The sequence below is a fragment of the Manis javanica genome, chromosome 10 (assembly GCF_040802235.1).
Source record: "Manis javanica isolate MJ-LG chromosome 10, MJ_LKY, whole genome shotgun sequence".
Taxonomy (NCBI): domain Eukaryota; kingdom Metazoa; phylum Chordata; class Mammalia; order Pholidota; family Manidae; genus Manis; species Manis javanica.
Window position 1 is genome coordinate 87,186,367 of NC_133165.1, and position 14,977 is coordinate 87,201,343.

Below are 14,977 nucleotides of genomic sequence, written 5' to 3' on the forward strand. Positions count from 1 at the left end.
TAATTATCTGAAGTTCTTCAGAGGTTTGATTCCATTTATTGTATATGCTTGCCAATAATGGATTATGAGCTCATTTTAGTAGGGTTTATTTTTCATCCCCAAAAAACTCTGGACAAAATTTTGTCTGTTTGTTAACATGGTTCTAAGTAATCTCACTCCTGCCTACCTTTTCTTACAGAACCTCTTCTTCCTCCCTGCACCTTAAGTTCCCAATTCCATTACAGGCCACAGGCCAACCTCTTCATTATCATATAATCTATCTTTGATATCAGATTGGTGGTGATCCAAATCATCTCTCTTATGAAGTCTTTCCTTGCTCATTCCACCAAGCAGGAATGTTCTTTCATAACATCTGAAATCTTATTGCATTTATTTATACATTCCAAAGACAGCATTTTATCCTTTTCTCTCCTCCTTTCCTCCTACCATCTAGTCACCAGGCTTGGTCACTTCTACCATAGCGGTATCTCAAATCCACACACTCCAAGGATCTCTCACTATCCATATGCAATCCCCCAGGTTATTTCAACAGCTTCTGTCAACTAGTTATATTACTTCCAGTTCTTCATTCACCAATTATTAAGTATTTACTCTTGTATGGTCACTTTGCTAGTCCTTGAGATCACAAAATGTAACAATACATGGGCTATGCTCTTAAATAAACTAGAATTCCAACAGGATGAGATAAGTAGTGTTAACAGGGGTCAGTAAAAGGATGCTACACCAGGAAGACCTAACCTGGTCTGGGGGAGCTGGAGAGAATGTAATCCGAGAAAGCTTCCAGGAGGAAATGGGGCCTAAAAAAACATGCAGAATGTGTTTCAGTAAAGGGACACACAGGGCCCAGAGTTAGGAAGCTAAGAAAAGAAACACAAAGTAGCTCAATTCCTAAAATCTACAGTCTTTTTTCCTACTGGTATTAAAGTTAACTATCAAAAAGTAAATGTGGAAATCAAATACTTTGCCAGAAGAAAATCTAAATTTCTCCCAGCATACCAATTTGGGCCCTTCCTAATCTGGCTTGAATTTCTCTCTCAACACTTCTTTTTCCATACAAATACATGCAAGGTTTGATACAAGAGCACTTACCTGTAAGATGGACGCCGTGCTAGGATCCCGTGGGCTTTCTGGGAGGAGCCTATACTGTCAGATGAGTCCTGAGACTCTTCACTTTCTGATAAAGATGATACCTGAAAAACAGAACTGGTTTTTATGATGATGAACAATCAGATGGAAAACAAATTGAACTGAATTTCTACTTTCAGAAAAAGATGATCTGTCTTCTGCCACCAAATTCATTTATCATTAACTCTAAGGTCTAAAAGAAAGGAAGAAAAGGACAAAGTTTATTTTAGTAACACACAATACAGCAGGTTCAAACTAAGAAGTCTATCCCCAAAATAAAGCAATATTATTTCACTGGAGTTGTAAAATCCAGTCTCTGAGCTCCACCCTATTTTTGTATGACTCACATTACTCAAAAGTTTTTTAAATCATTAATGCTATCTGGTTTGGGTTTCAGACTTGGTAACTTTGAAATACTACTAGATGATGACATTGAGGACACTGCTGAATATACAAGCCTGGGAGTCAGGGAAGAGGTCTGGCCCAGACACAGAAACTTCAGATTCTTTAGATAGCCTTTAAAACCATAAGACTAGATGAGCTCAATTGGGACACAGAGAAGGGAACCAAGGACACTAACATTAAGGGGTTGGGAAGGAGGGGAGGAACCAACAAATGAGACCAAGACCAAGCCACCACTGAGGCAGGAGGGTAACAAATGAGTGAGGTGGCCTGGAAAACCAGTGAAGACAGTATTTTGAGGAGAAAAGAATAATCAACTGTGACGAGTGCTGCTAACAGGTGAGGCCAAGAACAAACCATTAGATTTGGCAAGGACAGGTATAACATAATTAGCTTTACCTCACCTTCACCATTAAATGAATTAATATGTGTAAAGCATTTAGTGCATGGATATGGCCAAGCACACATTAAATGTTAACTTATTAATAATAAACCCTTTAAAAATATGTCAACACAATATGCAAGGTTTATTATAACTGAGAAAACAAGTTATTTTCAATTTTTAAAATGTATTAAATTTCCCAACATTTGTCCATTGTTCTATTATGATGCCAGACTTCATCTTCACTTAAAAATATCTCCAAATATCCCAAACAGCCTTCAAGAAAGGATGTAACAAATCAATTCTCTACATTACTTACTATGCACAGAAAAGCCTTCCTCTATTTAGACTTAGATTTTAAATTTTCAGAGTTTGTTTTATATCCTATAATCTCCTTAAAAAACAAATTCTATTGTATAACTATTTATTTGTATCTATGTTCAATCTTCAAATAAGAAAAAATTCACAGCTTATAACTAGGAAATAACACTAATAAGTATGTCACTTCCATGTTTCCTCAAGTATTATAGATATGCCATTTCTAATTGACACCTTTAACTATTTTCACTGCTTGTTCCTCAATTCATCCCAAAGCCTCACACTAAAGGCAAATAAGAAAATTTCTAAAACTAAGAGATTACTCATAATTAAGATCAACTATTTCTCTTTCATGACATTAGCAAATAAAAGTAAATCTTCATATTAAACTCAAAAAACCACACAGCAGCGACCTTTCATATAGGAAAATCACAGAAAGATGTAGTCCTAGAGCTGATAACACTGCGAAACACTACATATCCAGGAGGAAAAAATGAGGTATACAGCTTTTGTTCCAGAATTATCACTTCTAAAAATGAGAGAGGACCAAAGGCATCCTGACACTCTCAGGGGCCAGAAGATAAAATGAGAAAGAGTAGTAAAAAAAGGAACCCAGGGTAGCTCCTTCCTTCCTACTGTTATCAGGTGTTAATATGAAGGTTGATGATAGATATAAATGAAAACATCCTCTTCCATGAGAAAATTCTCTTTTATCTGACCTCCATAAAGCGTTGTTAGGTATTTTCTTACTTTGCTAAGATGCTCACATTATCACCCTTCAGAATTCTCTTTTTCGTGAAGGATACCACTGGGATAAAAAGGTGCTCTCCCTTAAGAAAGCCTTTAACGTCCTTAAATTCTAAGCCATAACCTTCCCCCAAATTGTCTTCTGTTTGCTTTAATTGTTCTGCTGGTTTATAATAGCATAACTACAGAAACTTCAATGTGTCTGAAGACTCAGATATAAAAATCTCCTCTCTCAACCACTAATTCTTTGAATAGCTATACCTATACACATAGGACAGCTGAGATCTACACTGGAAAACACATTTCAGAGAGTATTGTATTTAACCACATCCATTAACCAAATGTTAGAGGTATTTCTATGGGCCACACTAGGGGTTTCATAGAAAGTACTGTACTGTGGGAGCAAAGCAAGTGCTACTTCAGCTGGGTCTTGAAGGATAAACAATTCTTTGAAGGTGTGTATGAGGAGGGGGTCAAAAGGTATTTTGGGCAGAGAAGTTATATAAAAAAAGGGGAGCCTCTTTAGAACGTGTTACTGAAGAGATCTGGTTGAAAACCAAGAATTGAAAAGGAGAAAAGGAGAAAAATCAAGTCAAGAGGGAGAAAATATACCAATTTTGGGCAATGACTTTAAGGAAAAATCAGTAATTACAAATAAAAAATTGAATCGTGAAATTATAATTTATTTCTGTGGAAATTAGATGGGTTTCATGGAAATACCAAAATAAAGTGCTAAACCAAGAAAAGCCTGCCCATCAGCCGTCAAGGCTCAGCTCAGGTTCTACTTCTTCCAAGAAGCTTTGTCAGATAGAAATCTCTCATCATCCTCTGGCCCACTCTGGGTCACACCATTCTTCTTGGACTTAAGTTGCAAAATAAAATCCAAGGCTGCTTCTAAGGTACTGCAAGTCATTTTCCCAATGCTTCCCTCTTTTCTTTGTTTGCATAGGACCCCCAAAACAATGCCTTATTCTCTTTCACTGAAGATTCTGTGATAAAAATTCCAGTTTTGTCATCCCTTGGTCATGAAATTTTAGATAAAAAATTTTATCCAGGTACTAGGAACTGCCAATGCAAACCACTCCATCCAACCTCCCCTGGCCCACACACAAAACCAAATTCTATCACAGTTGCTCTGTGGAAGGCCATGTGCCTTAGGATGACCCCAGCCTCCTTAAATGCTGCCGAAGAATTAGTATCCTGTTCAGTCAAAACCTGAGTATAGGCCCCTGACCTTACTTTTCTTAAAGGATTTACTTTAGAAAACTTGCAGTTATAAATAAATCCTTTCTCTGACCCGAGATGTAAATCTACACCCAGAAATGTCTTTCTCAAGGACTTGGGAACCATTCTTTTGAAATGGAATCACCAGGGAGGCTAGGACCCTAACTTTGATAAGCGCCAATTAGCAAACACAGATGACTTAATGAACCTGACCAACCTCCCCGACTAACATCTTCAGCACTTTTTCTTTAGCACACCCCAGCAGTTTAAAAGGCTCCCACCCATAGCAGAGCTCGATTTATGCTGCAGTCTCCCTTCTCTACTGCATTAGTCTGAATAAAATGTCTTGCTACCTTTAACAAATATCTGGCTGTTTCTCCTTGACAGTACCCCAAAAGGTGCTTTCCCTTAAGAAAGCCTTTAACTTCCTTACTGTACCAAATGTACAGTATCTATGGGGATACAGAAATTAAAAAGTTAAAAATAGAATTCACAAATCTTAAGTCTGGCTCTAGAGTTATCATTACATTCACAGAAAATAAATGAGAGGTCCCCTTACCTTTCAGACCCTAGCTGAAGTCAATCACTTAACTAATTAATGGGGAGAGCTTCTGATGGGATTAATTTACATTTCTGAAAGGATAAAAGTAATCATTCAGACGTCCTGACGGTACTTGTGATTTTGTGCATATTGAGTTCTGGCAGGTAGAAAAGGAAGATGACACTAGAATTTGTTTTAGCTAGTAGTAGGTAGTTCCTCTCCTTTATTATCACTGATCAAACCTCACAAATGCTCATTACTCAGGGTCCTAAAGTCTGGTGTCTTCCCATCCCTACTTTCAAAACTTGATAATCTAAATCCCAAGATCTCTCTCAAAGGAGAAAAATGATCTGGTCTGCCAACTTTAACCTGAGACTGAAACATACATGACTGCCTCCACCCAATGCTTTTCAGCACTAACAGCTTTCTAGAAAGTAATGATGAAATGTTCTGTATCTGTACTATCCAATATGGTAGTCACTTAGGCACATGTGAATATCAAACATCTGAAATGTGACTAGTGTAACTGAGGGAGCTTGAGACCACCTCCTCCCACGTACACACCAAATCTACACCTACGCAGAACACTTCATCCACTGGGAAAACAGACACCTGAGGGAACAGCTTCTGCACAATGAGAGATAAAAAAGACTTGTAAAAACAGCAGGAGAAAAGGAGGCAGGGTAGTAGAGGGAGCCCCAGCCCCAGCAAGGCCATGCAGTAGGAGGGGACACCACTGAGCTACTGGAGTGAGTGCAGACTCACCTGGCTAGGGGCACAAAATAAAAGCCTCAAAGTAGGAGGGTTTTAACCTGACCACATTGATGGTGTGGACAAAAGCAGGGTCAGAGTGCACAGAGTAGCTCCAGAAGGGCCTCCTGCCCCTGCCATACCCAAACACACTTGTCAGAAATCCTGTCTCACTAAGGTGGTACTAGCATAATGTTCATGTGGATTCACTCTTCCCATGTCCCTTTTGTCCCCAGGCACCCCATTTGCACCCCGTCAGCCTCAGTCAGGTGCCAAACTGGAAGACACTCAGAGAGTGCTGAGCCCACGGTGCACCTGGGAGCCCCCCCGACTGTTTGCCTTTGTCATTGGCCCAACAGGATGGCCCCAGCTGGCAATCACACAGGAGACCACCAGTCCATGCCCTGGCACCAGAACACACACATTTCTCACCCACTTGGCCTCCAACCATCCCAAACCACCAGGCATAGACAGTCTACAAAGGAGCCCTTCCTATACAGGGCCAATCCTTCAAGACTGGGAAAGGCAGCCTATTTGACCAATTCACAGAATCAAGCACAGTTAAGCCAAACAAAATGAGGAAACAAATGAATATGCTCCAAATAACAGAACAAGACAAAACTTCAGGAAAAAACCTAAATGAAATGGAGTCAACCAACTTACCTGATAGTTCAAAGCAATAGTTATAAAGATGCTCACTGGACTTCAGAGAAGAATGGATGAGCTCAGAGAAAACTTTCACAAAAAACTGATCAGACATTAAGAACACAATAAATGAAATAAAAAATACACTACAGGGAATCAATAACAGGTGAGAGGATGCAGAACATATCAGAGACTTGGAAGACAGAATAAAATAGAAAGAAATGAGGATAGACTGAGGAATCTCTGGGACATCACAGCCTAATATTTGCATTATTAGGAGTCCCAGAATGAGATGAGAGTGTGAAAGGGAGTGGAAAACATTCCTAACCTAGGGAAGGAAACAGACATCCATATCCAGAAATCACAGGAAGTCCCAAATTAGATGAACCCAAGAGGTTCACACCAACATACATAATAATTACAGTGTCAAAGATTAAAGACAAAGACTATTACAAGCAGGAAGAGAAAAGCACTGTTACTTACAAAGGAAACTCGATAAGGCTATCAGCTGATTTTTCAGCAGACACTCCACAGACCAGAGGGAGCAGCATGATATATTCAAAACGCTAAGAGAGATCTACAATCAAGAATATTCTACCACCACAGCTATCACTCAGGGATTGAAGAAGAGATACAGAGCTTCTCAGAAAAACACAAGTTAAAGGAGTTCACCACCACTAAGGGTTACAAGAAATGTTAAGGGAACTTCTTTAAGAGGAAAAGGAAAGGTCGCTAGAATCAAAAAAATTATGAAAAGAAAATATTTCACTGGTAAGGGCTAACAGCAAATACAGTAGACCAATCACTTAAAAACTAGTATGAAGAGTAAAAGACAAAAATAGTAAAATCAACTACTTTTAAAAATTAAGAGCATCACTAAATAGAAGATGTTAAAGAAGACATCTATCCATAAAATGTGGAGGAGTTAAAAAAGCAGTGCTGTTAGAATGCAATTGAACTTATTAAGCAACTACCAACTTAACACAGACTGTTCTATATGTCAGATGTCATATATAAACCACATGGTAAACATAAACCAAAAGCCTGTAATAGATACACAAGAAATAACAAAATCCAACCATAAAACTAAAAATGTCATCACTCACAAGGGAAGAGACCAAAGAAAAAGAACCAGAAATAAACAACAAAAACCAGAAAAGGTTTAACAAAATGGCAGCAAGTACACATGTATCAATAACTGCTTTAAATGGACTAAATTCCTCAGTCAAAAGACAGAAGGTGACTAAACAGATAAAAAAAAAAAACAACCACCTCTGTGCTGCCTGCCAGAGACTCACTTCAGACCTAAGGACACACAGGGAAACTGAAGGTATGGAAAAAGATCTCCACGCAAAAAGAAACCACCACCACCACCACGAGACAAAACAGACTTTATAACAAAGACTATAATAAGAAACAAAGACATTAAATGATGATTAAGGGCTCAGTCGAGCAAGAAGATATAAAGATATAACAACTGTAAATATACACACACACAACAGAGTAGCACCTAAATACATACGGTAAATATTAACTCACGAAGGGAGAATTCTGTCCACAGTAATAGTAGGGCACTTTAATACCCCAGTTAATCAATGGACAGATTTCATGCAAACAATAGGGAGAAAAAAGCAGGTGTTGAAGTACTTATATCAGACAAAATAGACTTTAAAACAAAGAAAGTAACAAGAGATAAGAGGACATTACATAATGATAAAGGGGGCAGTCCAACAAGAGGATATAATCATTATAAATATATATGCACCCAACACAGGAGCAACAACATATGTGAAATAAACACTAACAGAATTAAAGGAGGAAATAGAATGCAATGCATTCATTTTAGACTTCAACACACCACTCACTCCAAAGGACAGATCAACCAGACAGAAAATAAGTAATGAGGCACTGAAAAACACACTAGAACAGATGGGCCTAACAGACATCTACAGAACTCTACACTCAAAAGCAGCAGGATACACATTCTTCTCAAGAGCACATGGAACATACCAGAATAGACAACATACTAGGCAACAAAAAGAACCTCAGTAAATTCAAAAAGATTGAAATTCTACTAACCAACTTCTGAGATCACATAGATCTAGTTTTATACTATATAAAACTAGAAATAAATTGTACAAAGAAAGCAAAAAGGCTCACAAACACATGGAGGCTTAACAACATGCTCCTAAATAATCAATGGATCAACGACCAAATTAAAACAGAGATCAAGCAATATATGGAGACAAATGACAACAAGAGCACAAAGCCCCAATATCTGTGGGACACAGCGAAGGCAGTTCTAAAAGGAAAGCATACAGCAATTCAGGCCTACTTAAAGAAGGAAGAATCCCAAATGAGTAGTCTACAGTCACAATTACTGAAACAGGAAAAAGAAGAACAAATGAGGCCTGAAGTCAGCAGGAGGACATAATAAAGAACAGAGAAGAAATAAAATTGAGAAGAATAAAACAATAGAAAAAAATCAACAAAATCAACAGTTCGTTCTTTGAGAAAATAAACAAAATAGATAAACCCCTAGCCAGACTTATTAAGAGAAAAAGAGAATCTACACACATCAACAGAATCAGAAATGAGAAAGGAAATATCACGACGGACCCCACAGAAATACAAAGAATTATTAGAGATTATGAAAATCTATGTGCTAACAAGCTGGATAACCTAGAAGAAATGGACAACTTCCTAGAAACATACAACCTTCCAAGACAGACCAAGGAAGAAACAGAAAATCTAAACAGACCAATTACCAGCAACGAAATTGAATCGGTAATCAAAAAACCACCAGATCAGATGGATTCACCTCTGAATTTTATCAGACATATAGAGAAGACATAATACCCATTCTCTTAAAGTTTTCCAAAAAATAGAAGAGGAGGGAATACTTCCAAACTCTTCTATGAAGCCAGCATCACTCTAATACCAAAACCAGGCAAAGACACCACAAAAAAAGAAAATTATAGACCAATATCCCTGATGAACATACACGCAAAAATACTCAACAAAGAATTAGCAAACCGAATTCAAAAATACATCAAGAGGATCATACACCATGATCAAGTGGGATTCACCTCAGAGATGCAAGATTGGTACAACATTCGAAAATCCATCAACATCATCCACCACATTAACAAAAAGAAGGACAAAAACCACATGATCATCTCCATAGATGCTGAAAAAGCATTTGACAAAGTTCAACATCCATTCATGATAAAAACTCTCAACAAAATGGGTATAGAAGGCAAGTACCTCAACATAATAAAGGCCATATATAACAAACCTACAGGCAACATTATACTTAACAGTGAGAAACTGAAATCTTTTCACTAAGATCAGGAACAAGACAGGGATGCCCACTTTCCCCACTGTTATTCAACATAGTAATGGAGGTCGTGGCCATGGCAATAAGACAACACAAATAAATAAAAGGCATCCAGATTAGTAAAGAAGTCAAACTGTATTTGCAAATGACATATTGTACATAAAAAACCCTAAAGACTCCACTACAAAACTACTAGAAATAATATCTGAATTGAGCAAAGTTGCAGGATACAAAATTAATACACAGAAATCTGTTGCTTTCCTATACACTAACGATGAACTAGCAGAAAGAGAAATCAGGAAAAGAATTTCATTCACAATTGCATCAAAAAGAATAAAATACCTAAGAATAAACCTAACCAAGGAAATGAAAGACTTATACTCTGAAAACTACAAGACACTCATGAGAGAAATTAAAGAAGAAACCAATAAATGCAAACACATCCCATGGTCATTGATAGGAAGAATTAATATTGTCAAAATGGCCAACCTGCCTAAAGCAATCTACAGATTCAATGCAATCCCTATCAAAATGCCAACAGCATTCTTTAATGAACTAGAGCAAATAGTTCTAAAATTCATATGGAACCACATAAGACCCCAAATAGCCAAAGCAATCCTGAGAAGAATAAAGTGGGACGGATTACGTTCCCTGACCTCAAGCTCTACTACAAAGCCACAGTAATCAAGACAATTTGGTACTGGCACACAAACAGACTCACAGACCCGTAGAACAGAATAGAGAGTCCAGATATTAACCCAAACATATATGGTCAATTAATAAATGATAAACGAGCCATGGACATACAATGGGAAATGACAGCCTCTTCAACAGCTGGTGTTGGCAAAACTGGACAGCTACATGTAAGAGAATGAAACTGGATCATTGTCTAATGCCACACACAAAAGTAAATTCGAAATGGATTAAAGACCTGAATCTAACTCATGAAACCATAAAACTCTTAGGAAAAAACATAGGAAAAAATCTCTTGGACATAAACATGAGCAACTTCTTCATGAACATATCTCCCCGGGCAAGGGAAACAAAAGCAAAAATGAACAAGTGGGACTATATCAAGCTGAAAAGCTTCTGTACAGCAAAGGACACCATCAATAGAACACAAAGGCATCCTACAGTATGGGAGAATATATTCATAAATGACATATCTGATGAAGGGTTGACATCCAAAATATATAAAGAGCTCACGCACCTCAACAAACAAAAAGCAAATGATCCAATTCAAAAATGGACAGACGATCTGAACAGACACTTCTCCAAAGAAGAAATTCAGATGGCCAACAGACACATGAAAAGATGCTCCATATCACTAATCATCAGAGAAATGCAAATTAAAACCACAATGAGATATCACCTCACACCAGTTAGGATGGCCACAATCCAAAAGACAATCAACAACAAATGTTGGCAAGGATATGGAGAAAGGGGAACCCTCCTACACTGCTGGTGGGAATGTAAATTAGTTCAACCATTGTGGAAAGCAGTATGGAGGTTTCTCAAAAAGCTAAAAATAGAAATACCATTTGACCCAGGAATTCCACTCCTGGGAATTTACCCTAAGAATGCAGCAGCCTAGTTTGAAAAAGACATATGCACCCCTATGTTCATCGCAGCACTACTTACAATAGCGAAGAAATGGAAGCAACCTAAGTGTCCATCAGTAGATGAATGGATAAAGATGTGGTACATATACACAATGGAATATTATTCAGCCATAAGAAGAAAATAAATCCTATCATTTGCAACAACATGGATGGAGCTAGAGGGTATTATGCTCAGTGAAATAAGCCAGTCAGAGAAACACAAGTATCAAATGATTTCACTCATCTGTGGAGTATAAGAACAAAGAAAAAACAGAAGGAACAAACAGCAGCAGACTCACAGAACCCAAGAATGGACTAATAGTTACCAAAGGGTAAGGGACTGGGGAGGATGGGTGGGAAGGGAGGGGTAAGGGGGAAAAAGGGGCATTATGATGAGCAGACATAATGTGGAGGTGGGGGCCATGAGGAGAGCTGTACAACACAGAGAAGACAAGTAGTGATTCTTTAGCACCTTACTACGCTGATGGACAGTAACTGCAATGGGGTATGTGGTGGGGACTTGATGATGCGGGGTGTCTAGTATCCATACTGTTGCTCATGTAATTATAGATTAATGACAACAAAATAAAAATAAAAAAACAAAAAAAAGAATGAATGCTTTCTTTTTGGAACAAAGTAAGTACGTCTATTCTCACCACTCTAGTCAACATAATTCTGGAAGTTCTAGCCAGTGCAATAAGGCAAGAAAGAGAAATAAAATGCATATAGATTAAAAAAGAAAGAAAACCACCTCTACTTGCAGATGACTGTCTACACAGAAAATACCAAGGGTTATTAAAACTAACAAAAACAAATCATGTGTCCTAGAACTAACATTTGAGTTCAGCAATGTTACAAGATATAAGATTAATAAACAAAAAATCAAATGCATTTGTATATCCTGACAACAAACAAGTGAAATCCAAAATCAACAGAATATCATTGGAGTAGCTCCAAAGAAAATATGAATATTAAATACAATTGCTCAAAAAAACTTAAATGCTTAGGTGTAAGTCTAACAGAGCATGAATCTGTGCACTGAAAATGATAAAATGCTATGGAAAGAAATCAAAGAAGATTAAATAATTAGATATACTATATTCAAGGATTGGTAGGTTCAACAAGTAAAACTTCAATTTCTCCCAAATTGATTAGGTTTGTAGATGTAGAGAAGCTTATCCTAAAATTTCTATGGAGAGGGAAAGACCCCAAAATAGCCAAAAGAGTTTTGAAAAAGAAGAATAAAATGGGAGGAATCATTCCTCCTGATTTTAAGGTCACAGTAATCAAGATAATGTAGTACTGGAAGAGGGATAGCATACAGATCAATGGAACACAGTAGAGAATCCAGAAACAAACAAATATGCCCAAATGTTTTCTGACAAAAGTGCAAAAGCAATTCAATGTAGGAGCAATACTCTTTTCAACAAATGGTGCTGTAGCAATTGTACATCCATAGGTGATAACAAACAGAACATCCCCCAAAACCCTCAAATCTACAAAAAATTTAATTTAAAATGGATTATGGACTTAAATGTAAAGTATAAACTATGAAACTTTTAGAAAGAAACAGGAAAAATATGTTTGAAATGTAGAGCTAGGTGAAAAGTTCTTAAGACTCCAAAAGCACACTCCTTACAAGGAACATTGATAAATTGAACCTAATCAAAATTTAAAACTTTTGGATTTGTGATAGACCCTATTAAAGAGAATAAAAATGAAAAATTATTTTTCTATGTATACTACCCCATACCGTCCATGCTGGGACCATCCAAATAAATTCACCCAGATTTCTAACTTACTCTATAGGAGAATCTTTCTTTACAAATAAGTAAAACACAGATGACATTAGATGGAGAGTCTCCAAGTAAGAATTACCCAATAGGCTAATGCACACACAGATTCTTAGCTTAGCCCTAGATGAATCTTGGGTTCAACTGTCATGTCAAAAATATGAATGGAATGAAGATCACTTGGTTTTAGAAGTGTTTTGGAGCCAAGCCTACTTGTAATTTCTTCAGCTATTCCCATTTATCCTCATCTTCTGCCGGGAGGCAACAATGGACTATGTTAATTATGGACTGGAGTAGTTATGGACACTACGATGCCACTCCCAGATCCCCTATCACTAGTAAAAGACTTATTCCCCTTCTGCTGGAGGACAGCTGCTGGTAGACAGGGTTCAATTGTCAACACTCTTTAGAACCGCCTTGGATGATGAGAGTCAAATATACCCCTTCCCATGTCAGTCCAGATCCAGTGGCTGGCGCATTCAGGAATATAAAGGGCTGGCTGGCCCCTTACCCCAGTTATGAAACGCTATCTCAGCTTCAAAGCTCCCTAAGGTGTTGGCGGAATCCTTTATCAAGACTTAATCACAGTTCAACTTCTCTCTCTGCCCAATCCTGCTTCCTTCTCTTCCTTTCTTTCTCTTCCATGGTTAGTAATCCCAAGAGGACTTCATAATAAACCTCCTGCGTGCTAACCTGCATCTCAAAGTCTGCTTCCTGGGAAACCCAAACTAGCAGAAATCAAATTGCTGGAATTCAAGCCATCTTTCTAGCCTTACTAGTTGTGTGACCTCTAAAATGGGGATTAGAAGAGCACAATAGATTGATATGAGGTTTGAAGGCACTAAAACATGTAAAACGCTCAGGAATGCTCCCGGCAACACAGTGGACACTCAATAAATGTTACCTGTTACTATCATTATTTTGCCCATTCACACATAAAGTATACAAACTTCTCTACAATATGAGAATTACTAAAAGTTGTAAGTAGAAAACGACCTTAGAGATCACCAAGTCTGACACCCTAATAAACATTAAGTCTAAGTAACTGACTTAGTTGATGTTCTAGAGTCACTAAGTGACAAAACCCGGATTCAGATCAGATCTTCTGACTATATCTATTGTTCTTTCCACTAAACAAGGCTACCTGTCAATCTATATATATACTTTGCAATTAAATTCAACAAGTACTGAGTACCTCCCCTTCACCTTCCTGACATAACTGAGCTTCAGCTCTCCTCTAAAGAACACTGCCTCTCCTGTAGCCCTCTGCTACTCTCCTCATCCCATCAGCCTACAGACAGGGTGGGTGTTCCCTTCACTCTTCATTGCTACTTCCAGACCATTATCCCTTAAAGTCCTCCCAAAACCCCCAAATTTGAGACTCACAGCAACAGACTCTCCTGGCAATCATGCCCCTCATTTAAATCTTTAGCATCTATTAGGATCTGTGGTGGTTTCAATATGCAACATTCAGTATCCTTCCATGCCTGAGCCTCTGGTTTTTTATACCTCTCCAAAACCCTGTCATCCACCCTTCTCTGCCACCCACTCCCATTGTCATACCCTGTATTTGGGCAGAGCAATTTTTCCATGTATAGGAATAACATGTTCAATGCCAAACATTCAGCCCTTCCCATTAAATGCCAGTGGAAGCCCCCTACACACACACACACACACACACACACACACACAATTTCCAGACACCTTGGTGGGGAAGCAGAACCACTCCAGTTGAAAAGCACATACTTAAACATTACATTAACCAGTAAATGCATCCCTCCATAATCTCAAATTCAAGTTCTTTCTTTCTCTCTCTCATACCACCTACTTCCAACTCACTTCCTCTGCTATCTGGACTCTCAACAATTCTTGAACTCCACAGGAAACTATAATCCATTGAGCCTTTTTCCTGTTCTTGAACCCATCAAGGCCCCACTCTTTTCCTTGTATAGCTTAAATTTCATGGCACAGCACTTGAATCACTGTTCATACACCTTCAATGTTCTTGTCTTTTTTTGCTTCACTGTAGCCCTTTAACAGCAACCCTGTTTACCCTATGTCTGTAACCTGCATGCAAGTACCTGAATCTAACTGGAGAAATACATATAA

At 38.0% G+C, this 14,977-nt stretch overlaps 1 protein-coding gene across 1 annotated transcript in view; it reads right to left on the bottom strand.

Moving 5' to 3' along the window:
• The window catches only part of ATF1 (activating transcription factor 1), a 36,788-nt gene that overhangs the window by 16,419 nt on the left and 5,392 nt on the right, over positions 1-14,977 (bottom strand). The window contains exon 2 of the mRNA XM_017663690.3: positions 1,090-1,190. Coding sequence (XP_017519179.1) covers positions 1,090-1,190 — 101 coding nt within the window. The remainder of the gene's footprint in view (positions 1-1,089; positions 1,191-14,977) is intronic.